Source organism: Mytilus galloprovincialis, chromosome 5 (assembly GCF_965363235.1).
Source record: "Mytilus galloprovincialis chromosome 5, xbMytGall1.hap1.1, whole genome shotgun sequence".
NCBI classification, from domain to species: domain Eukaryota; kingdom Metazoa; phylum Mollusca; class Bivalvia; order Mytilida; family Mytilidae; genus Mytilus; species Mytilus galloprovincialis.
The window spans coordinates 68,398,808-68,426,267 of NC_134842.1; the positions used below are offsets into that span (position 1 = coordinate 68,398,808).

The following is a 27,460-nucleotide window of genomic DNA, read 5'->3' on the forward strand; positions in this document are numbered from 1 at the left end:
TTCGTTTTTTTGTCATGGCATAGTCCGTTTGTTTTCGACTCATAATCCCTTTTTTGCCTCTCTTTTTAAGCCGTCCTTTTCTGGTTGAGTACCTATTCTTTTATCAGTGTCAGAATAAAAAAAATATTCCTTACATATATGTTACTCTATGTTCAGTTATGTTATACACTTTTCAAATGCTATGTCTCCATGAAATGAGCATGCTTTAAATATTTGTCACTGGACATTTACGCAATCAACAAGCACCAAATAATAATAAATCGATTTCGTGTTGTTTTGAAAGGAAGAGTGGATTTAAAACAATGTTTCCATTTTATGACAATCCTATTGAAATTACACGTCCTTTTAGTTTTAAATCATGGAATACATCGAACAAGATTTTGCATGCATCTGCACACTCTAGAATCTGTGTAACTTTATAAACATGTCTCACAGTTACAAATTCAATGCAATGCATTTAAAATGCAGATCACTACTGAAAACAATTTCTGTCCGCGCTATTACCAAATAAACGCATTGCAATGTGGATCTGTAGGTATTCATTGGTCATCGCCAATTCATATTTGCTATGCTTATCATACCATATTTGATGAAATCAAAGCTTAATATGCTTATTCGTAAAATGCACGCTAAACAAATGTTTACTACCAAAAGTCATACTATTATGTCGGTGGTCCGGCCCAGTGGTCTATCTCGCTTGACACGATGTAGGGGATGTTGCCACTGACCATTTCACATAAGCAAGGGTTCGAATCCCGATGAGGGACAAAACAAATTTAACACTGTTATTTTGAGAGGAATTACATAATATATAATATGGTGTTAGCCCTGAATTTCCACATATGTGTTATTCGATTGAAATTTTGTTTTCGTTTTGATTTGTTTTGGCAGATTTCATTTCCATCCATGTTCCGTTTCTTACTTGTAACAGCTACATGTATTTGCTTTTAAGTTCTTTCCTCCTTTACTTGATTTAAAAAAAAAATAATAAAAAAAAAATCAAACTTTCAAAAAGCGAAATGATAAAATCTGTATATTTAGTTTAGTATTCTTAAAGGTTGCTTAAATTTTTTTAGGAACTTTGATATTTGAAAACTTTGATCAAAGATGGATGTTTTTTTTTTTTTAAATAAATTGAAAACTATTCTGAAATAACACTTGTGAATTTCATAATATAAATCAGACTTGGGGTCCTTTATAACTTGATGTTTGATGTAAGCTACTGCATGAAATCCTGGCTTTGACCAACATATATAAAATTAAAAACCAATTCTTCAGAGAACAATTGAAGGTCTTTCCACCTCGATAATAAGAATGAAATTTTAAAAAGGAAGTTAGAAAATGTCACTCCTTGTTGATGTAATTTGGTTTTTCAAATTGATATAAAAAAATAAGATTAATAGGTATATGCAGAAGATTTAATTGTTTTATCAATTTTAGCAAAGGTCAAAATCTAGAACGTCAAATTGACCTTTGACCTTGACCTCAATTTCAAGGTTATAGGTCAGTGATTTCAAATCAAAAGACCCCAGGTCAATCATTTGTATGGTTGGGAGAAATACTGATTTCAAATACATAAGGGGAGAAAACTCCTATAAGGGTTAATCAAAACACTTCGACTGAAATAGGTTGAAGTTGCGCCTTTTTGTAAACAGTAATTTGGCAAACAAATCATCTCATTATCTGTAACAGTTTCTTTTGAATAACGATAACAAGCAAAATTCAAAACTTATAACATGACCTTGACCTTCGACCTTGATTTCAATTTCAAGGTCATAGGTCAGTGAACTCAAAACAGAAGACCAGAGGTCAATCACTTGTATGGTTGTGGAGAAATACTGATTTGAAATACATAAGGGGAGAAAACTATAAAGGTTAACCAAAACACTTTGACTGAAATAGGTTGAAGTTGTGCCTTATTGTAAACAGTTATTTGGCAAAAACATCATATCATTTACTGTCACAGTTTCTGTGGAATAACGATAACAAGCAAAATTCAAAATTTAGAACTTGACCTTGATCTTTGACCTTGACCTCAATTTCCTTCAAATAGTTTAATAGTTTATTTCAAACCAAAAGCAATACAGCTTATAGGTATATCATAAATATGTACATGTATATCATAACAGAACATTTTAAATACAATAGGAGGCAAGACTTCATAGTATAAATCATTCAGAAGATTGTCATGAAAATTTTATACCTGTGGCGTATTTCAGATATTTTCCTAAATTAGATAATTCCGAAACATTCTTTGTTGACAATAATTGAACTAATTTAAAAACAGATGCATTTGTATAATAATACCTTTTTATATACATTTTTCTAATATTGTCATATTTTGGACATTTTAAAATAAAATGAAACTCATCCTCGATGTCACCCTGGTTACATAAGATACATAATCTTTCATTTTTTGCTTTTTTAATGAATCTACCATATTCAATATTCAATTTGTGTGAACACAGTCTATACTTAGTTAAAAATCTAATACATTGTGGACTTAAATTTTTTGTCAAATAAAACTGCAATTGAACATTATCCACAAGGTGTTTATAGATAGTACATTTTGATGATGAATCGAAAAACATATTTCTTTCTTGAAGAAAATGGTCAATAAGCCTTTGTTTGAATAAAATAATAAATGCTTCTTCGCATACAACATTTTGTGCGTACCACACATGTCCAAAACCTAGGCTAAGTAACATACATTTAACATTATTAACCCATGATGACTTATTTCCTGATTCACACTCATCATACATATCATTATATATAGCATTAAGAATACAATTTCTCGTCCGTAATAGACGAATCCAATATTTTAATATTTTTACTTTCCGAGATATCAATAAAGGAAATCTTCCCAACTCAGAATAAACCATTGCGGTAGCAGTGGATTTTTTAACAGTCAAAATATTTTTACAAAATTCTACATGAAGTTTTTCTATATCAGATGCATTATGAAAATCCCATATTTCACTTGGACCAAGGACTTCATATCAAAAGACTTTAGGCCTCTACGACTTATAACGTATGAATTTATCCAACAAATCGCCTATCTTAAATTTTCAAAGGGAAATAACTCCCATAAGATGTCTTCCGATCACTCTAGTCAAAATAAACCAAATCATTCTCAAGAGTAGACGAACAATTTGGTGAAAACAGTTTGCTAAAATCTTCTACTGTTTTAGAGATATAGCGATAACAAGAAAAAGGGGACGCGGGGAGATAACTCCTATAAGAATAAGTGTTCGGTCACACAGGGTGAGTTTTGAAACCCCCATTACTGTACAACATCATTGGCAAAACAATTCATTCGATATGTTGTAAGACAAAAAAGCATCTCAGACGGCAGAAGAAAAAAAAAAAAAAAAAAAAATAATCAGAAGAAAAACAAAAGGTCTTTCCACGAAAAGTGGAAAGACCTAATTATTGTTTACTTTTCACACATTGTGATTTGGATGGAGAGTTGTCTCATTGGCACGCATACTACATCTTCTTATTTTTTTCGTAGATTTTTACTATAAAAAAAATGGCAAATACATTTTATCTCATTTTATTCAACAAATGTGACCTGCACTAAAACATAAAAGAATAATCAAAATATATTTAGATCATATTAGTAAATAAATCTACTGTCATGGCGCCCAGCACCGAGTCAGAGTATACTTTGTAAGTAAATAATCATACAAAAATAATATATAGGAAACTACTTGACACGTATACAATTGTACTGAAAAAATGCAGATTTTTATAGATAATAAGGTTTTAGATATACCATATTTTTTCAATTGTTATCTTTGAAATATCTGTCGAATAACCTGGTTTATCATAACAAAATGCATTTTTTTAAATTTTGGTTTAAAGCACCTTATTGTCATAGAAATCGCATATATTCCTTGAAATATCGGTATGCATAACAAGGCTGAATGAAATCTTTTTAGACGCAGAGAAGACGATATTAAAGAGTGAAAAGCATCTGACTGACTCAAATTCAAGAAGTGCTTTTTAACAAATTAATAACATAAATTCAACTCATGTGTAACTTAAAAGAAGCAACATCCTTATGTCACGTACATGTATATATAGAATGTTTTACTGTGTTCATAAAAAAAAATATTGCTATATATATGTCTCCTTTCTAATCTCTTAAATTTGATCATATTACCTATACATCGAATGAGTTTACGTTAAATTTATCGTTTTCTTTTAAGCCTACACACGGAACAGGTTTTAATTTGTTTCTTCTAGTTCTCGCTTATAAATATGATTCTTATTTCTTTAAACATAAAATCAACATGTTACTCTTTAAAAACACAATCTTAAAAGACGCCTTACAAAGCAAGTTGAAAACTCATAATTCAATAGAAATTGTGGGGAAATGTATCAAGAAATTAAATAGTATTGTCTATATTTGATTTGTTAACTAAATGAGTCTCAAGCTGACGTGAAGTTCAACTTTCCACTGTTTGTACTGCTTCCAAAAAGTTCGTCATCGAATGAATAAATCAAGAAACACGTGACTCCCATAAGAGCTCCAATTAGGATTGCCCAAAATGGCGCTCTGTTCGAAATGAACAGCACTCCAAATATAGTTGCATCGATCAACCAAACTCCGGAGAAGAAATAGATGAGATATTCTGGAATCTTCCATAATTTCTCTGCTCCCCAGACATTTAGTTCGACTGATCTTAAATGTAGGAAGAAAACCAAAAATACTCCCAATGCCACCAAAACTATCATATTCATGATGAGGACTATGTGGGCTGGTGTTATAGCGCGCAATGTTTTGCGCAGGTCGTCTGCAACTTTGAGTAGTCCGTCAGCTAATCTGCCCTGATTGTTGTACTCTCTAAATGTTGATTCGATTTTCGATACGACACTATCAGTAACTAAGGAAGATGCCTTGTAACCAACAGACACGTGGATCTGTAGAAATAAGAAATTATCGTTATAACTCGTAATTTACAATGCGATCGAGTCGAATACCATTTTAGACCAGCAGAAATAATGAGCGATTAACTTTGTTATCTAATATGAAACAGTAGTATACATTCTTAAACGAGATTTTAACACGAAAAGTAATACATGTACAGTGGAATATGCTTACACTTTCGGAGAACCTGAAATCACCCCTGATTTACGGGTTAACTTTTTGTTTATTTTCTATATAATATATTAGTATTTTGTAGACCTGTTTTCTCATTTCGTTCTTATTTGTACCACAAATTGTATGTTTTCTTAATTAAACTTTTGAATATATCTTTGGTTTCCTCCGTCCTTTTAATTTATCTTCTTTCCACCCAGAATTTTAATTTGGGCACTTTATAGTACTCACCTTATCTATGTCCTGTGCATACAAGATAATAACGTCATTTCCGCAACTACCAAGTCCCCAACCACTGCGCAACTGATCGGCAAAGTTTTCCATAATAGCGTCCAGCTCCCCAGAAGTTGCACTCCTAGCAGTTGTGTTTAAAGTTGGCTGAATTTCTCCACAATCGTTTATGCATCTGAAATATTGAATCATGACTGTTTTATTATCAGGCACATATTGTTAGAAACATACTTGAAGAATGGCAAGCAAACACACAAGTTTTCTTTTATGTCAGAGACTCATTATAATTTGAAAAACAAAAAAATTATCGGCTGGAAATCTGGCTTTAAAGATACCATATGTATGTCTCTCTCTGTGATGGATTTTCATGACCTTTGTTCCATAATGACACGTTTGTTGACTGTTTCAATATGAACACATGAGCAAAATATTAAAAGTATGCTTCATTTTGCCCTTAATTGACTTTGCACTGTGAATTAACCATTAATTGATTGTTTGGTGCTTTAACGGCAGTTTAAACACTGTCAAGGACGTATAACTAACAAGTTTCATATCCTTCTAATATACGTCCTTGACACTGTTGAATATTTCGTAGCGTTCTTATTTGCTTAGTGAAGGAAGACGCTGACCGAAAAGAGCTGTCCATTTTCTGCAAGAAAACTGATCACCCTAGTCACTTAATTAACATGTAATGCTTAAGATTGGAGCCAATCACACCTACCATGAGCAAGATTCAAACTCACAACTTCAATGTTGACAGGTTAGTGATACAGTAGTGGAACTACTTTCAACTCTCGACACATAGACTTAAGGAAGTTCGCTGCTCAGTTTCAAAAATAAATAGATTTCCATAACACTAGTATATATTGATCGGATATTAATTGAGGAATCAAAAAAGCCAAAAAAAAATAGGGGTCAATATGCTTGTTTTCGAGATATAAGCCATTGGAATTTTGGCGGGAAAATGTTCTCTCTTGATTTTTCATAGCTTTATCATTGACCAGTTAAAGTTCCCAAAAGCTATTAAAAAATGAATATTATTTTATAAGACTTTTACAATTGACTCATAATTATACATGTTGAAGATTTATTAAAAGAAAAATGGGGGTCGATGAGCAAATTTTTTTAAGGCATTCAAATGGATAAAACCATAGGGTTCCGAAAATCTGACAAAAATTCCAAAACATGACAAACAAACAGTAACATCCTTAAATGTCTAACAACAATACTTACGTTGTACTGTCCTGTAAGTCTGGTATCCGTATCCTATTTATTAGGGCCACCGCCACAATATAGCTCTGATCTTCCCCATCGGGTCCACTACATTGTGTAGATGTGTTGGTCTGAATCATAGCCAAGGCCAGATCTACAGCATCAACTGTAATTACAGCAAAGATATTATAAGAATAAATAAATTTTAAAGGAGGTGCAGATTTATGATAAATGATACAGCAACACAACACAAATAATCAAACTAGGACAATATAGATTTCGGCATATAAACAGTATGTGAAGATTTGAATCTTAAGGTGGTACCAATGAACTGGCCTAAAATAAATTTTGCTCGTTTAGTTTTCATAAAAAATTGACAGTATATTAACATTTGACCATTTGACAAAAATATGAAATTTCAAAAAGCTTGCACTTCGCACTTTATATCAGAAAAATGAAAATGTGAAATATAAGTATTTTGTACAATTTTAACTAGGAGATAACAAGTGGCTAAAGCTACTTTTAAAAAGTCATCATCTGAGAAAAGTTGACAAACTATATAGAGAACAAATGAAAACAACAGAACACGTTATATAAATTTCCTGCATTCTAAACGCTTTTTTGGGATAATGTTTCCTTAATCAAGAACGCTCAAAACTAAATATTTGAAAGCCAATGATTTATGAAAACCGAAATAATTTGACCATTTTTTGTACTTTACAGATTGTACTCTGATCTGGTACTCCATAAGTATCTACTATACAGATTGTACTCTGGTGGATGATAATCATTCAGTATAGCTACTATGCTGATTATATCTCGATGGCTGATAGTCAATCGGTAGCTGATAGATTGATTGTACTTTGGTTGCTGATTGTCACCAGTAGCTGATAGATTGATAACACTTGAAGAAAATATGGTAAAATCTATGCATAATCAGAAACCACTGGCTAAAATCTTAGACACTACGCAATTAAGTTTATAGTATAAAATAAGTATATATAATTTTTTTTGAGCAGTATTGTTGTTTTAAAAGTTAAATATCTCATATATGATATCGAACAGTTTATACGTTTTTAAAAGTCTCCCTATTTATGTATTTTCAAAAGTATTTAAGTCTTGTTTAGTCTTTTAGCACCAATGATCAACTGGTAATCAGCAGACACAATACCCCGTGGCTTCCCTCGTGAATGGCTACTTACCTTGTGATGAGATAAGATAATCAGGGTCACACACCCAATGGTGGCCAGCGGTAGATGTTAGCCCACATCGTGCATGGTCAAACTTAGGGTTAGGGAACTTGCAATGCGACCAAATCTTCTCTGAAGTAACTGCGTCGACATTATACGTGTATCCTTGGTAATCAAGTGATGCGTCCGTACAGGTGCTATACTGTGCTATAGTCAAATACGGTAAAAGTGTCCCAATCAATATTCGAAATAACATTTTGTGCTGCAAGAAAAAAAATATTTATAAGTAGAGGAGAAAGCGTCCATAAGTGTCACTGTGAGTTCTATTTTAATGTGAAAGATGATACGGAGACAAATAGGACATAAAATTGTTTGTATTTATGTGATTTTATAAGAACTTTAATTTTGTTTAGTCTATATACATACTGATATCGTATGTTAAAAACTTTTCGTCATATTTTCTACTACAGAAAAACGGACTTTCGACTTTATTTATGAAAGAATTATTGCGCATTAGACTCTTCGGACGTACATGTACTTATGCCCGCGTCACACTGTCCCGATTTTTACGCCGATGGCAACACGATTATGGAAATTTTCAAAATCGGGACTGATCATATCCAGATCGGGCTATTCGTAGTGCCATCTTTAACCATCGTAGAACCATCGGCCAATTTTTCTAGCCTTCGGGGACAACTTCGGGAAGGGTTCTAAATTTTTTAACATGTTAAAAAATCCCCGAAGGTGCGTCCGATGTTGAGGGTTCGTATTGAGTTCGTATCACCATCCTCACCATCGTAATGTCACCGGGAATGCATCTTTGAACATCGTATTGCATTCGTGTTTCCATCGTTTCCATCGGGCAGTTTTGACATTACGATGTCTACACGAATGAATCGCGAAGCTACTCGAAGGTCTTACTATGGCAACACGACTTCGTGAAGACCTCGTAATCTCGTCGTGTTGCCATCGAATAAAAGTACGAAGGCGACAAGATGGAACTACGACGGCTCAGGATTTACTTTTACAAGTAAAATATTATTTTTTGTCAATTTTTTTATATCAAGTAACATAATGAAAATCATAAACGCGCCTCGTGTATCAACACTGCAGGTACACGTATATAGGGAAACCAACTTTTTCTTCATTATTCTGATTTTTTATGTATCGTCTGAGTTGTTGTCACACGAATGTTTACTCCATAACCATTTTGTTTTCTATATGTCATATTTTGCCGCATTTGTTGCTTTCCCACATCCTTTCTTTTGTCTATATTATTATGATATTCTCCTGGAAAGAGCTCTTTTTTGAATAAAAGGGATCAACGAACCCATTACCTTACCTTTAAGATAGATCAGTAATCATGGGCATAATTATGGGTGATTATTCAGACTAGTGCACACATTTTAAAGTTCAAACAAGGCAAAATGAATGCCGAGCGTGGCATCCCCTCGTACAGTGGAGATCAGTTCTAACCTCTCATAAATTCTGTCAGAATCTGTCAGGAGAACTGTTCTAGAACAGTATGTAGAACTGTCAGCCTGACACCTTTTAGTCAGTTCTAGGTTAGAACTGTTCTAGCTAGAACTGATCCTGACAGTTCTACCCTAGAACTGATCCTGACAGTTCTAGCTAGAACTGACCAGATATTTGGTCAGTTCTACTTCTAGAACAGTTCTACGGTTAGAATTGATTTCAAATTCTACGGCTAGAATTGATTTATAAATTCTACGGCCAGAATTAATTTATAAATTCTACGGCTAAAATTGATTTATAAATTCTACGGCTAGAATTGATTTATTAGTTTGAAGAAATATTTGTCATAATATAAAGGCTTCGGCAAAATAGCGATTAATATTATATAGAGTTTTGCTATTTTGCCGGTTTTATTTCAGATTTATAATCGGCAAGAGAACATGTTTAACCTCGCCATATTCTGCATGTATGTGCCTGTTCCAAGTCAGGAGCCTGTTATTCAGTGATTTTCTTTGTTGATGTGTTACATAATTATTAGTTTTTCTTTCATTTTTTGAACATAAATTAAGCCGTTAATATTGGGGGGGGGGGGGGGGGCATTATTATTTCATTTATTTTACATTTGTCATTCGGGGAGTCAGGATGACTCGTTTTACATAACAAAATTATCTGACCTTAATGTAATACGTTATTCCGGCCCAAACCACCAGGGACGGATCCAGCAGTTTAAAAAAAAAGGGGGGGGGGTCCAACTAAAATTTATTGTCCTCAATCAAATGCATTGATCTTCCATAAAAAGTGTGCTGTACAGTAATTTAGTTATAATTTTAGGTCAAGAGGGACTGTAATATATACAAGTTATAGCAATATTGGAAAACAATGACCTCAAAATTTTGTACGCATGAATTTATAGTGCCAGCATGTCCTCTTTTTATTCAAAGTATTGAATCCTAAACAAATATCAGTAGTTTTCATACTTCAGACTGAGTAGTGTAATAAAATCTTTTGACCGCATCAATCTAAACTGACCTTATTTGCTCTTTCGTTCTGCAAATCTATATAGCTGTACTGTAATTCAGTTATAATTTTAGGTCAAGAGGGACTGTAATATATACAAGTTATAGCAATATTGGAAAACAATGACCTCAAAATTTTGTACGCATGAATTTATAGTGCCAGCATGTCCTCTTTTTATTCAAAGTATTGAATCCTAAACAAATATCAGTAGTTTTCATACTTCAGACTGAGTAGTGTAATAAAATCTTTTGACCGCATCAATCTAAACTGACCTTATTTGCTCTTTCGTTCTGCAAATCTATATAGCTGTACAGTAATTCAGTTATAATTTTAGGTCAAGAGGGACTGTAATATATACAAGTTATAGCAATATTGGAAAACAATGACCTCAAAATTTTGTTCGCATGAATTTATAGCGCCAGCATATCCTCTTTTTATTCAAAGTATTGAATCGTAAACAAATATCAGTAGTTTTCATACTTCAGACTGAGTCGTGTAATAAAATCTTTTGACCGCATCAATCTAAACTGACCTTATTTGCTCTTTCTTTCTGCAAATCTATATAGCTGTACAGCAATTCAGTTATAATTTTAGGTCAAGAGGGACTGTAATATATACAAGTTATAGCAATATTGGAAAACAATGACCTCAAAATTTTGTACGCATGAATTCATAATGCCAGCTTGTCCTCTTTTTATTCAAAGTATTGAATCGAAAACAAATATCATTAGTTTTTAAACTTCAGACTGAGTCGTGTCATAAAATCTTTTGACCGCATCAATCTAAACTGACCTTATTTGCTCTTTCTTTCTGCAAATCTATATAGCTGTACAGCAATTCAGTTATAATTTTAGGTCAAGAGGGACTGTAATATACAAGTTACAGCAATTTTGGAAAACAATGACCTCAAAATTTTGTTCGCATGAATTTATAGTGCCAGCATGTCCTCTTTTTATTCAAAGTATTGAATCGTAAACAAATATCAGTAGTTTTCATACTTCAGACTGAGTCGTGTAATAAAATCTTTTGACCGCATCAATCTAAACTGAACTTATTTGCTCTTTCTTTCTGCAAATCTATATAGCTGTACAGTAATTCAGTTATAATTTTAGGTCAAGAGGGACTGTAATATATACAAGTTATAGCAATATTGGATAACAAAGACCTCAAAATTTTGTTCGCATGAATTTATAGTGCCAGCATGTCCTCTTTTTATTCAAAGTATTGAATCGTAAACAAATATCAGTAGTTTTCATACTTCAGACTGAGTCGTGTAATAAAATCTTTTGACCGCATCAATCTAAACTGACCTTATTTTCTCTTTCTTTCTGCAAATCTATAAAGCTGCACAGTAATTCAGTTCTAATTTTAGGTCAAGAGGGACTGTAATATACAAGTTACAGCAATATTGGAAAACAATGACCTCAAAATTTTGTACGCATGAATTTATAGTGCCAGCATGTCCTCTTTTTATTCAAAGTATTGAATCGTAAACAAATATCAGTAGTTTTCATACTTCAGACTGAGTTGTATAATAAAATCTTTTGACCGTATCAACCAAAACTGACCATATTTGCTTTTTTATGTGAGTCTATATAGTTGAACAGTACTTCGGTTATATTTTTTTTACTGTAGTATATTGTTGTGTAATTGCCCAGTAGTTCTAGGGGGTTTCCTCTGTCTGGTGTGATCTACTGGTAAAGAGCAGAGAGACCCGAATGGTGACGTGCATGGCCTGGTAGAAGACTGGAGAGCCCCGAATGGAGACATGACACAAGGGTCACGCTTGACCGGACACAGCCTCTTCTTGACCTGGATGATCACGATATACAAAGCCTATCGAGAACTCGACATATAAATCCCTGTAGGAAACCAAACCTGAAGGTAAATATCTACACATATTTACACCTGTTACACACATAATTCTAGGGGTATACGGAGAGCCCAGCTAGACAGGCCAAGTAACACTTTACTGGTAGTGCGGGTGGCTTAAATTTTGGTCCTGCAGAGGATTTGGTCGCCATCTTGGCATCTCCAAAATTTGGAGTGCTGACAGTCAACCCTGAGAATTGTAGTTTTATCTTGGGGGGGTATTGTTAGGTCCTATATTTAACTTTTTGGGATAAAGGCTAGATAGTTACATCGTTTTTGAGTACTTTTTGGGCCGGGAAAAACTTTTTGAAAAGAAGTTTCTAAGTTCATAGCGAGGTCACGCGAGGTGTTTTTGCCGCGAGATTTGGACGCCATCTTGTACCAAACGGATGTAAACAAACGGATGTAAACAACAGAAGAGCGAGTGATTTTACATTGTTCCGTTGTGTATTTCATTGCTGACTTGACTTTTTATTGAATAAAAATTATTATTGTTTTGTATATATATATTTGTTTCTGATTTATATTGAAATAAAATCAAATAAATTTATTAAACTGAGTATATAACCATAAGTCATTATGCAGAGTAGTAAGGGGTATATGATCAATATTAACACCTGTCCTAGAGTTATCCTTACCTGCATACCTGGAATAGGGGAGGCTATAGCAACAAGAATCATGGCCATCAGGGAAAAAGGGACACATATTGACCAAGATGTTTTGTCCCAAATTCCGTACATGAAGGTAACAGAAGGTACCCTAGGCCTTATAGATTTCTCACCGCGACCTCAGGCAGAAGTTAGTGAGTTAAATGGTGGTAGACCAGGATCTGTGAGTATGTCCACTCAGAAGTCTGACCATGTTATTATTGATATCGACCCAGAGGAGTGTCACGGTACAGATCTAATGGGCACAAATATTTCATGCATCCTACAGGATGAGGCACCACCTTATTGCCCTGCCCCTAGAGATACACGGACAGAAGACCAGAAACAGATAGCACATCTGCAAGATTTCAACGCAAACATTCGACAATGGTTGGAAGAATGCGATACACAAGATGATGAAACATCACATTGCTCCGATGAAGTAACTTGCCTTAGCACTGAACAATGTCTTTTACAACAACAATTACACCTTTCGACATATTCAACCTTGTCCGAGCAGTCGCTTTGTGAACCACCACAAGAAAGCTTAAACTCTGATAGAAATGCTTGTCGAAGCGAGTATCATACTCCATCACCTAGAACCAACATGGTTGTTCGCCCTCAACCAGATAGTCAACATGACCGTGATGCTCAAAAACAACCAGATGACAGAGTGTTCTCACCGCTTACCCTTGACTGGAATATTCCACACCCTGTTGTTGAGGATTGCCACCGTCAACAAGAGGTGCAACAGACGCCACCGAGATATAGTCCTGATCCACTTATTAATTACCACCAACAACCAAGGTTTTTACATACGCCTACACCTGAACAAGTTCACTTTTCATCAAGTGTTCAACAGGAGCGCCACCTTCAACAAGATCAACGGGTAGCCAGCCATCTTCAACAGGCTTTACCGGAATATCATAGGTCGTCAACTGGTGAGAATATGATACAATATAGAAATACATACAGACCTGACACACCAACAGTTGAACGTGTCCAACCGTTTCAACCACCGGTTCAACATGATAACATTAACCGTCAACAAGATTTCAACAGTCCTCTTGACCAATCATTCCCTGTTGACCGTCAACCAACAACATCAACACAAATTGCACAACTTCATCAACCCATATTTGACCACAGTCAACAAGACGTCAACCAATATCAACATGGCTACAACAGTCCACACCGACTAGAAGCCAACCAAAGTCAACTACCAAGCATGAAAAATCCTGATGATGTCTACAATCATCATGCATTACCATCTTTTCAACAGCACGGGAGTTATCCTACCAACCAACAACAAGGTGTCAACAGAGTACAACAACCTTTGTCGCATATTCAACGAAATGTGCAAATTCAACATCAAGTGCATGGCCTACAACAAAGGCTAGATCAGCTTCAACTAGGGGTAAATAATTCGGTCCAACCTGAAAAACAACAACATCGAGCTGCACCGCCAGTTTCTTTGCCTCAAAAGCAGTCTCAACAACATCAGGTTAGTGCAATTGTCCACCGACAACAAAATTATCCAGAACCAAGGTTTCAACCACCAAGTTCTGTAACTAGAATTCAACAACATAAGATGATTGGTCACCCAACTTCTATGTTTCAACCTCCTAGAGGTGGACCGCCCCCACAGGCATCATCAAATTTTACGACTTACAACCAACAATACATACCTGGTGTTACCTATTCTGGTTTAGGTCAGTCTAACCCTACAGGCTTTCAGCGACAACCATTACAGGCACCTTACCAACAATTACCTATTCCTGGCGTTCAACAACAGCCTCTACGATCAGGAGAGCCTCAGCCATATTACAACCAACCTTCGGCGAGACCTAAAGAGTATAACAGCGATTACTATGGGAGACCACGAAGAAGTGATCCTGGATATAAGTATACAGGTGATTCTGACACGTCAGATGTGTCCGCCTTCCGCCATACAAGAAATAAGCGGAGGTCAGAGCCTGAGTACAACAGAGAAGATTTTTCACCAATTAGGAGTATAAGAAGTTCTCCTTTACACCGTACTCGTACTAGTCCTAGACGGTTTACTGAGTCACCATCAGACTCAGACACAGATGGACGACGTTCTAGATACAGCCGTGGTAGTAGGAAGAAGAAAGAAAAAATAGAGAAAAGACAATTTTTATCTTCAATCCCTAGAACATTACGGTACAACGGGAAAGGTAACTGGAAAGCCTTTTATACAAAGTTTTCTGGCTATGCTAAAGTTGCAGAGTGGACAGATGATCAAAAACGTGAACAGCTCTGCTGGTGCTTAGAAGATGCGGCTAGTGAGTACTACACCTTACTTCTAGAAAATAACAAAACAGCCAGTTTTTCCGACATCATTTCGAACATGAACAAAAGATTTGGTCACCAAGAGCTGCCAGAAACCTCACAAGTCCAATTTCAGACCAGTGCTCAAGGTGAAAAAGAGACCTTGGAGGAGTGGGCAGAAAGAGTCCTGTCTCTCGCAACAAGAGCCTACAGCAGGTATAGTGAACAATTAATGACAGAACAGGCAATTATGAGATTCTGCCAGGGGTGTAATGATACTGTTGCAGGAACAGAAGCCTGCATTTCAAAACCCAAATCTATGGATGCAGCCTTGGACATGATACGGTGGTGTCAACATACAAGAAAGGCAGTCAGCGCAATTCAGAAGCCTGGTAAGCCTGAGTTTACTTCAGAAAAATCAAGTAATTCACCAGTAGTCCTTGGTGTAGGAAGCACCAAGTCCAGTATGGATAATCGTCTCTCTCGTATGGAAGAATATATGGAGAAAATGATGTCGACAGTAACCAGCTTGGTACAGGAAAAATCTGCCAGGCAAGAACTTAGTCCAACATCTAGGTCACCAAACCAAGACAACAGATCTTCCAATTATTCACCTAGACGTAATTATGGCCGAGGACGTGGGCGTAGAAATAACTCCACGGACAGACAACAAAATAGAAGGGGCTATGATACTAGCGAATGCTTTTACTGCCATAAGCAAGGCCATTACAAAAGGAATTGTCCAGATCTTAGGCGGATTAACAATCGTCAACAGACAAAGCAATTGACACCTAATAAGAACATTCAGGATGAAAGGAGAGTCGAGTTTGATGACGACAACCTAGTGCATGATGAGCAGGAAAAGACTTCGACTGGAGGTACATCTGTAGGTACTTTAGGCTCTGCACACTTATTCCGATGTGTAGTTAGAATTCAAAACAAGGAAGTTAATGCCTTGATTGACACTGGATCAGAAGTAACCATCTTAAAGGACAGTGTTTTCGACGCCTTGACCCAGAAACCTTATATTATAAGAGAAACAACCATGCATGGTGCAGGAAGAGACATGAGGATGACATGTAGAATAACTAACCCTACTGAATTTTCACAAGACAATTGCTTATAAAATATAAGGATGTTTTCGCCAAAGAAGATTTTGATCTTGGGAGCTTCAGCGCCATTGAACATACCATTGATACAGGGGAGGCTAAGCCTATTCAACATCGAATGAGGAGAACCCCTGCTTGCTTCGTGGATGAGGAAGAAGCTCATTTACAAAAAATGTTAGATGCTGGAGTCATACAACCTTCCATGTCCGAATGGGCCTCAGCTCCAGTGTTAATAAGGAAGAAGGACGGGGGAGTGCGCTGGTGCATAGACTATAGAAAACTGAACTCAGTTACGTCTCGTGATTTATTTCCTTTGCCTCTTATTGATGAGTGCCTGGACACCTTGTCTGGAAACATTTGGTACTCTAAACTGGACGCAAACAGCGCGTATTTGCAAATCAACATCAAGCCGGAAGACAGGAAGAAAACAGCCTTTGTTACGAAGTATGGGTTGTTTGAATGTGTTAAAATGGCGTTTGGCTTATGTAATGCACCAGGGACCTATGCCCGAGTGATGAACCTAGTCCTTAGGGGACTAACATGGAAAACAGTCCTTGCCTTTTTGGATGACATTTTAGTCTTAGGAGCTTCCTTTGCAGAACATCTTCAAAACCTAGAAGACGTATTTAAAAGATTCAGGGACTATGGCCTGAAACTTAAACCAAAGAAATGTGCCTTGTTTAAAACCTCCGTTGAATTTTTGGGACGGAGTGTCAGCACCAAAGGACTTAAAATAGGACAGCAACATTTACAACCAGTTAGCGGCTGGGCTGTACCTACCTGTACTAAAGATGTGGAACGGTTCCTTGGATTTGTGAATTATCACCGTTCATTTATCAAGGACTATGCTAAGATTTCAGCACCCTTGTATGAAGTTACAGGCAAAAAACCATTTTTTTGGACTCATCAGAGACAATTAGCTTTTGACACCTTAAAGCATAAATTAACTGTAGCCCCAGTGTTGGCTTTACCCAACAACACAGACAGATTCATTTTGGATACAGATGCCTCCCAAAATGCTATAGGAGCTGAGTTTATACAAGTCCAAAATGGAAGGGAGAGAACCATAGCCTATGGTAGTTTTATCATGACTCCTGAGCAGAAAAATTACTGCACTACACGAAAGGAATTACTGGCTGTAATAAGATTCACCCGTCAGTTTCGACACTATTTGTTAGGCAAAGAATTTACCGTGAGGACTGACCACAGCAGTCTCACATGGCTTATAAATTTCAAAGAGCCACAAGGACAATTGGCCAGATGGCTAGAAGAACTGAGTCAATATGATATGATTATAAAACATAGACCAGGGCGTTTCCATGGAAACGCGGATGCTCTGTCTCGACCATCAGACACCTTAAAGGAGTGTTTACATTACAAACCAAATGTCAGCCTTAAGCAATTACCTTGTGGAGGGTGTGAGTATTGTCAACGTGCTCATAGGAACTGGGCTAGATTCTTGACCGATGTAGACGAAGTAATACCATTGGTAAAACCCAGAAATAGACAGAAACAGTTCAAAAATGTGTCTAGTGCCATGTTACAATTGTTTGGAACAACAAGTGAGACCTTGGCTACACCACAAGCTATTGAAACAACTGAATCTCCAACAGTCCTTGATTCTCCTAATGTGGACTGCAACCTCGACTATACGGTCTCAGCACCTATTCCTGATCAACGGAAAGAAGACGATACATGGTTCTCGACTCATATTGATTTAATATGTCTACCAACAGCTGCACATATAGTTATCCATGATGATACAGCTTGTCATGTGGCATCCATATCACAATCTGAGGGGATAAGTTTTAAAGGTTTCACAAACGAAGAAATTAAGACTAAACAGTCAGAAGATCCTGATTTGCTAGTGTTACTAAATTGGCTAAAAGATCAAGTAGAGCCAAGTCAGAACACCTTGTTTTCAGCCTCGCCAGCAGTCAAAAGCTATTGGATAAATAAAGAGAAATTCTTTTTGGACGATAATGGCATCCTAAAGAGTTATCCAAAAGATGAAGGAGCAAGCGTCCGGTTAGTAATTCCGTCCAGCCTCAAGGACACCGTGATGGAGCTCTGTCATGAGCTTCCTAGCGCAGGGCATCAGGGTATGGTTAGAACAATGGCTAAGGTTAAAACAAGATACCAATGGTATAGAATGACATCTGATATTAAAGCCTTTGTCGCAACATGTTCAGTTTGTAACAAGAACAAGAAACCCAACAGGTATGGGAGATGTCCTATGATCAATTATCATGCTGGTTCACCCATGGAGAGAGTACATTTAGATTTTATGGGTCCACTACCTAAGACCAAAAATGGACATGAGAATATACTAATGTTAGTTGACCAATTTACAAAATGGACAGAGTGCATTCCTTTGCCTTCCCAAACAGCTGAAGTTACAGCACAGGCGGCTATCAACGAATTTTTCTCGAGATTTGGATACCCATTCGAAATTTTTTCAGATCAAGGTCGAAATTTTGAGAGTTCCCTGTTTAAGGCAGTCTGTGATCTCCTACAGATACATAAAGCCAGGACTACACCTTACAGACCCTCAGCTAATGGCCAGGTAGAACGCCAGAACAGAAGTTTAATGGATGCTGTAAGATGTTTTGTGGACCAACAGCAAGATACCTGGGATGAACACTTAGCTCAGTTAGCAGGGGCTTTAAGGGCTAGTGTAAACAGGAGTACTGGATACACTCCTAACAAATTAATGCTAGGGAGGGAGACTAATCAGCCTGCTGAATTAATGTTTGGTACTACTGAAGATCGCAAGTACACTGGGACTGACGAGTACATAGTAGGCCTTGAGAAGGCTATGAAGACATCACATGAAATAGCTAGGAAAACATTAAAGACTACTCAGGCTAGGATGAAGAAAGATTATGACCTTCGCGTGTTAGAACGGCAATACGCGCCCGGTGACCTCGTGTATGTTTTAGATACTGCCCAAATTAAGGGGAAAAGTAAAAAATTAAGCTCACCTTGGAAGGGGCCCGGCCTAATTATTGCTAAAATTACTCCCTTTGTATACAAGGTAAAACTACAGAGGGTGGTCTTCAACACAAATCATGACCGGTTGAAGCTCTGCAAAGACAGAAATATTCCTGCTTGGCTAAAAACCTGTCAAGAACAGTTTAATCTAGGCATAGATGTTCTTGCCCCAAAAACAAAGACAAACATTAAGCAGTATTGTATATGTAGGGGCCCTGACACGGGTGAAACCATGATCCAATGTGACCAATGTAAGGAATGGTTCCATCTTACCTGCGTAGGCATTTCCGTCAGTGAAGTGGAAGAGATAAACATTTACACTTGCCCGAACTGTTCTTTAATTAATAGACAGTTACCCCCTGTAACAACAGGGACGTAACTTATTATATGTGAATGCTAATGTTTTTTATCTTTGTCTTTCCAGAATGTCGTACAAGGGAAGTAAAGTAAAGGAAGATCCCAAGTTGGGAGGTACGTCTGATATAAATAACAATTTAGCCATAACCACTAAACCCAGAGGCAGAGGTACAACCATGGAAGGTATTGGTGGTACCTATGAACTAGTGTCTGGTGTTGGCCTAGTGCTAGTGGAGGAGGCCTCCGCTACTAGTAGTCTTAGAGTTCAGGGAGAACAGGCAACCTTGCCTCCACTGGAACAGGCAGTTTTGCCTCCACCACAACAGGCAACCTTGCCTCCAGCCTTGTCTACGCCAAAAGAGGATTTTTACGATTACAAGTGCCCTAGAAGCGGCAAGATGGAAAGATCATACCTGATCAGTCAACGAGACCAGAGATGCCCGGTGCGTGGGTGCTCTGTGATGACCAGAAGCGTAAAGAGCCATGTCTTGGGGGAGCACCTCTCCTTTATGTTTGCCCCCACTCAGGAGTATCACTATATGAAGGATCCTTCCTTTCACCGTTACAGGGGTCACATGGTCATGGTCTTGGCCCAGTGGCTAACTGGTATCACCTCTGCCACTTATGATGACATGGTGATGTTCATAAGAAGGAATGCTCGAGTACCCACTGATTATCCCCAGGCGGGAGAAGAAATGCCTGTGTTCCGCACAGTTTGCCGGGAAATGGGGTGGCCTACCCAGGCCTGGTTTAAGATAGCACCTGTGTGCAAGATAAGCAGCCCTGTGTGCATCCTGCACTGGCGAGTCATGTCTAGTGTGTTGCATTTCCTCACTCCAACACATCAAGACATGATGTTCACCGAGAAGTATATCCAGAGGGAGAACAACCTCAGCCTTGAGGTGTTGCAGGAAATGAACAAGCTGTTCACGGCCTCACCTGTTGTGAGCGATTTGGTTCCTGCTGGAGCTGAGTCCAGTAGTCCTGCACCTGTGGACAAGACAAGTACCATCCCAGATGTCCCTGAGGTTGGAAAGCTCTGTGCAGCTGTGGCAGTAGCCACTATTCAAGAAGAAGCCAAGGAGGCAGATAAAACACCTCAGGATAAAGCCATAGAGGCCGCCATATCCTCTAAGGTAGAGACGTCAGATGTCCCGGTATCGCCTAAGGAAGTAGAGCAGAATCCTGAGGACAGGTGTATTGTGTTCTTGGTATGGGAACAGATCAAAAGAATGGTGCCAGTCCACTCACTTGACAATTTGCGGACTCTAGCGGAGGAGCGTTTTCCAGGGAATGGGGCTGCAACCCTGTTCTTCCAGGATACGTTAATTGATCCCTTGATCACCCTGAAAGACATCATGGAGATGGAGTCGCCTAGACCGTCCATAGAGGTCCGCTTCCTAGACTCTACAAAGTTATGAAGTCCAATCTAGGATAGCTCAACAGCTCAACAGCTGGCCCTTGATGGGCGTTACTATGTGTAACAGCTACGGGATGTGAGGTAGAATTAACCTAATGAATTATAGGACTATAACAAAAATGAGGAACATTTCTGTGCTAATATCGGACATTTATTTTATATGTGACATTTTTTTTATATATCTTCATGTGAAGGAACAGTTAATTATATATATGGAACTATGGATTTATCTTCTAATTATATATATGGAACTATGGATTTATAGAAGATAACACCTTGATTGAACAGTGCGTAATATATGGACACTTATATTCAGTGAAAAGACTGTTGGAAGTATATAATTATAATAATTGGAAATTTTAAATGTTCGCCTCACATCCCATGTACAGTGTAAAATTCGTTGGAAGTAGATCAACCGACAGGACTTGGTATTACCAACATGACCAATGTAAATATTAGTATTAAGTAGTGTAGGAGTTAATTTGGTGATGGTAGGATTTGGACCATAGGTCAACTTTTAATGGTCATGTGTTGTTATCCCAATTTGGGAGTTATTGCCTTCTTTGTACATTTTGTCTTTCCTTGTCGGGTTGATGTCTTTAAAAGGGAAATAATCTATGTAGTAGTAGTTAATTGGAAATTCAGGGCGGTATTAATGAATTTGTCTTGAGGAGAGTAGTTGATTAAACAATTTTGTGTTTTTTAAACTGGTAGTATTTAGTATTTATTTTGGCTAAGTAAGTCAGAGTAGGATAATTATTTTTTTTTTTCATATAAGCTGTTAAGTTGTAGGCTTACCCATTGTTCCCATATTGTGGAAAGGTTACTAATCTATTAAGTTTTGCTGTCTAGTTCCTTCATTTTTTAGGGAAGTTTAATGATTTTTGAATCCATATCCTAGATTCAGGGGGTGGTTATTTTTTAAAGATATCTTGTGTCATGCTTGAGTTAGTAAAAGACGTTGCCAGTCTTGTCCAGGGGAGTTAAAAGTTCTCTAGTGTCCCTTGTCGGAACTAAAGTTCCTCCTTTTTAAGATGGAGGGGGGTGTTGTGTAATTGCCCAGTAGTTCTAGGGGGTTTCCTCTGTCTGGTGTGATCTACTGGTAAAGAGCAGAGAGACCCGAATGGTGACGTGCATGGCCTGGTAGAAGACTGGAGAGCCCCGAATGGAGACATGACACAAGGGTCACGCTTGACCGGACACAGCCTCTTCTTGACCTGGATGATCACGATATACAAAGCCTATCGAGAACTCGACATATAAATCCCTGTAGGAAACCAAACCTGAAGGTAAATATCTACACATATTTACACCTGTTACACACATAATTCTAGGGGTATACGGAGAGCCCAGCTAGACAGGCCAAGTAACACTTTAATATATAAATAACTGCAATATTGGAAATTGAACAAACATGACTAACTTATGTCTATGGGCGCTGATAACACAATAACGACAGAAGACCCATTACATCCAAACTTAAATTATTAAATAATGAACCGTCACAAAAAGTGAATTTTTATTTAGTCAGTAGTTCATGATGGTTTTTTTTTAAACAGAACTATTTAAGGGCATCATCCAACACTCACATCACTGATTCATATACTTTATTTTAAAATGAAGAGTACATGTATGAGAAGTTCTCTTCTTGGAAAGGTATACTGACTATACTGTTAATATAATTTGAAGAAGGAAAATGATTGGTTTTGTTTGTAGCCTTACGTCTAGTGGCAAATATTTCATTCATGTTCAGATCGAGTATATTTTTCTGACGTTCCAGACTCCCAGATATTATTCATTATCGTTATGGATAAGTTTGGCAACGAGATAATGCAAATCTGAGACCTCAGTGCAAATCTCGAGGTGCAAATGTACATAGTTTTCTTGCGTTTAACAACACTGTGTTCATTACTATGATATTCCATAATTCATCCACTGTACAATTTTCGTTTGAGCATTTGTCCAAACAGAATCTTAAATCATGAATGTAAATCCAAGGCAAACAAGGTAAATTAAGATTAAATTTACTTGAATTAAATGCAGAGTTATATTTACGAAGAGACTGTTAAAAACGGGGAACGAAGAAACGTAAACAATGATGTTTCATTTGCAATCTCATAAAAATATTTCTCCGATGAGTTGGATAACCTCCTATCCACCGATATTTGTATATGTAAATTTTGATCAGTAAAAAATATAGAAAAATCTGCTATTATATATAGTAAAGTAATTGGAACTGATTTTTTCTTCTAAATTCTAAATTGCCCTTTCTGCAGTGACGTCATTTAGAACTGTTCTACAGTCCTGACTGATTTAGTCAGTTCTGCTGACAGTTCTACGGTTAGAACTGATTTGGTCAGTTCTACCTAGAACTGATCCTGACAGTTCTACCCTAGAACTGATCCTGACAGTTCTACCTAGAACTGATTTAGTCAGTTCTACCTAGAACTGATCCTGACAGTTCTACCTAGAACAGTTCTAGGGTAGAACTGTTCTAGCTAGAACTGTTCTAGTACAGGTTAGAACAGTTCTATGACAGAATATTCTGACAGTTCTAATGAGAGGTCAGAAGTGATCTCCACTGTATGTAACATATTGGGGACAAATATGGACACTATATGTGTATACATGACACATAACGAGTAACACCATACCAAGTTTTGAGCATTTTGGTTCTAGAGTGGCCATAACAATTTTATCTACACGCATTTTACATGTAGTAGGCGAGTGGATAATAAACTAAGTTTTATAAGAATAAGACAAAAAGATCGATTTCCCGCCATGCATTGCAGACTTGTACAGAAACGATATGTTGTCGAAATTCTAGACTCATACCCCTCCCTCTTCCTCTTCCTCTCCCTCTCCCTGATGTGGTGGCATTATATGCAGAGACTCAGAGTCAAGTTTTACCCTTCAAGCCCACGGTCTTCCGTCTTATGATTAAACCAGAAATTAAATGTACAATATAATATATATTCAATATTGATCAAACAATTTAAAACGCGTGATGCCTTCGGCATATAATTTAAATGCATCGTAAGCTGAACATGACGTCTTTTAGACATCGTATGGCCATCGCGCCATCGTCGTTATCCATCGTGTAGCCTTCGTAATCCATCGTGTAGCCTTCGTAATCCATCGTGTAGCCTGTAGGCTTCGGCTGAGATATGAAGCTTAAATACCCGTCTTCGGTTAACCTTCGTATGTCCATCTTTTGCTATCGTATATAATTTCGGCACCATCGTGTATACTCCGTTGTTTATCGTACTTGCTTCGGTCACTTTTTGGTATTTTAACGAGATCGAGACCAACTTCGTACGAACTTACAATTTTCGTATTCGGGTGTCCATCGTATATAAAAATCGGGACAGTGTGACACGGGCATTATAAAATGAGACAGTTTATAATAGGCGATGACGCATATGATAGAAATGAAAGGATATAGGTTACTCATCCTTTACACACAAGCAGTATCATCCTTTACACACAAGCAGTATATATATATGTGTGTACAACAAAAAACATAAAAATCAAAAGAACAGCGTTTAAATGATGTTCTTCTAAGTGAGGACTTCAACACTGAGTAAACAAATTCTCAGCTCACTGCAAGTTTTAGACGGCTTCTATAACCGATTTGGGCGAGATTCTTCGCAAGTTGATAATCACATCACAACTGTAAATGAAATCCAAATTTAAGTCATAGGCTAATATCACATGAATTATACGAGTTATATATCTGGTAGACACGAGAGTATCCTATCTGAATCACGTTCCATCGTCTTACACGTCCAATTTGTGTTTTGTTAGACATTTTTCCCGCTTTGTATCTATCTGATGACTTATAATAAGCTCTTTTTGAACTATTTCTTAAAGTTTGTTCTTATGTTTTACTGTTACACCAATGTCTCAGGTTATGGGAGGGATGGTGCCTTCAAACTAGTTTAACCCTGCCACATTCTGTATTTGCCTGTTCCAAGTCAGGGGCCTGTAATTCTTTGGTTGTCGTTTATTGCTGTATGTCATACATGTACTTGTTTTTTGTTCATTATTTTGTACATAAATCAGGCTGGTAGTTTTCTCGTTTGAATTGTTTGCATTTTGCATTTAGGGGCCTTTTATAGCTGACTGTGGTATGGGTTTTACTCATTATTAAAGGCAAACTAACGAGTACCATTTACATGCAATTATGATTCAAGACATTGTAAGAGATTGCAGCCATTTCTTCCAAATACATACTAGTCAATTAAAAATGATCTAAAATAAAATCTCCAAGAAAACAGTGCAAACTTACTTCCTTATTGAAGATACTTTGTTCACGGTACTGACTCGTAGAAGTTATTTCAAACAAAAGCCATGTGAAAAAGCTACTCAAGGTGGGTTGTAAAATTGCTGCATGTTTTGTTTGTCCAAAATTTATTTTACCTATGTCAATATTGGTCAATCAATTTTCCAAATAATGATTTAAAGGGGGGGGGGGGTTCAATGAAAAAATTATATTAATTAATGAATTAAGTTTTTTTTCATCCTACAACTACATTGAACTTTTGGTGTCGTCCCTAAATCAATGAATGTTTACAGTTACGGACAACAATTTCAACAATCCAAAGACAGACAACGGATCAATATCTGAATGAAGAATTGTGATTCAAGGTTGATCAAAGCAATACATGCAAGTTAAAGAAAGTCATGGTCAACTGAGTGAAAAAACGAAAAAAAAAAACACACAAAAATAGCCCAAAAACACTACAAAAACACTGAATAACATAATAAAAACCCGGGAGTGATCTCACACTATTTGTAAGGGTCAGATGTTGCACACGTAGGTGTAACGACCCATTGGTAAGTGATGAACTGATTTAGGTACACGCAGAGAAAGAGTTTAAACAAGTTCATAAATGTTTGGATATATGGATCCATAAAAATGTAACTTTTTGATTTATTAAGTACATCCATTTTCATTTTACAATTATTATATTGATTCATTAAATAATATTCATTTCTACACAATACATATTTATTGGAAAATTCAACGATGAAGTTTGAATAGAAATTCGTCATACCTTTTCAAAGCAGATTAATCAATTATTTATTAAGAATGGAGTTGTTTGTGAAAGCAACATGGAGATCGAGTTGAAACACATGAATTATAAATTCAAATCACATTTTTGTGTATCAGTTATCTAGATTTTTTTTATTTCATCCTACCTTGTATCGAAATTATTTCTCTAGTCCATGATTTTATTTGTAAATGAACTGAAAACTCATTAAATTTAAATTATCTATTGACATACCTATGAAGTGAAAAAGAAAATCCGGGTGTTAGAATATGATAATTGATGGGGACCAGCTTAAGGGTATTTCTATCGATTATTTAAAGATACTTATTGTTTTTTCATCTCAAGTATATGTTATGGAATGTATGCACATATTGTCAAATAGGATGCACTTGAAAAATTTGTTTTGAGTGGACATCAATTTCCACATTGTATGTTGGTGTGGTATTTGTTCCTGTCTAATTAAAGTATCCCCTATAGCTTTTCCTAATTCTTATATATGTTTTATTTATTTTTTTACGAGCCCTCACTTTATAATTATATATATAAATTGATAACTATGCTGTGTTTAATAGAGGGTAGAACACCGCTGTCATAATTAAACGTTCCAAAATTTATAGTTCCGGCAAAATGCGTAGCTGTGTTGAAAACCTACAATGCTTTTTTTTATTATTTCATTACGATGAATATGAAATTTTCCATTTTTTTCTAGCCAGAGTTAAACAATTGATATAAAAAACACCAACTGGATTGGTTTGGCCTCGATTTGGCTCTAGTTGTAGACTTTAGGAAATATACAGTTATACTCACATCTACATAGCTTAAAAGAGAGGCGATAGATGATACGAGAAGAGGGACAGTCAAAGTTATTGAACAAAAATAAACTGACAACGTCATGGCTAAAAAAAGAAACAGACAAACATGCAAATATATTTTGTGGATAGTTATCCCTTTTTGCAGTTATACCACACCTCCTTATCTTTCATAAAATAAAATGGAACCAAAATTAAAAAGATACAAAGAAAACCAAGAAAACAAATATCGCTCTATTCATTTTCCATCACGGAGCCCATGCAGAAAAGAATCCCTACCGTGCCTCTATATGATAGTTCAATACTATAACCATAAATACAGTAAAGTCAATGTCATTGTAAATAACTTTCGTGTACTCCTATATACAGGTATTCTTCAATTTGATCATTTGAATCAACACAGTTTTGTTAGAACTTTAAACATTTAATATTCTGCCTTTGAATTTATTCAATATAAGTAAAACAAATTACAAATATATTGAAAAGCTGTGCATTTAAATATTTACAGTGTTGAGAAATGCGTAGGTAAAAATTTAAAAAAGAGAATTAATTAAATCTAATATATTGTTTGCAATCACGCAATATTTAAAATTAAAAGTGGGTTTCATAGCTGTCCAGCGTACATGTATAACCTTCTTCATACACATGTAGAATTGTAAAAAAATAA

General features: G+C 36.4%; 1 protein-coding gene across 1 annotated transcript; it reads right to left on the bottom strand.

Annotated features, from left to right (window-relative positions):
* Positions 1 to 3,543: 3,543 nt before the first annotated feature.
* Positions 3,544 to 26,234, bottom strand: LOC143076302 (uncharacterized). The gene is made up of 5 exons (XM_076252030.1): positions 26,133 to 26,234; positions 7,756 to 8,005; positions 6,575 to 6,719; positions 5,342 to 5,516; positions 3,544 to 4,932 (listed from the first exon to the last, which is right to left on the bottom strand). Exons 2-5 carry the CDS (start codon positions 7,997 to 7,999, stop codon positions 4,441 to 4,443), a joined length of 1,056 nt encoding a protein of 351 aa, XP_076108145.1. The 5' UTR covers positions 8,000 to 8,005; positions 26,133 to 26,234; the 3' UTR covers positions 3,544 to 4,440.
* Positions 26,235 to 27,460: the final 1,226 nt, after the last annotated feature.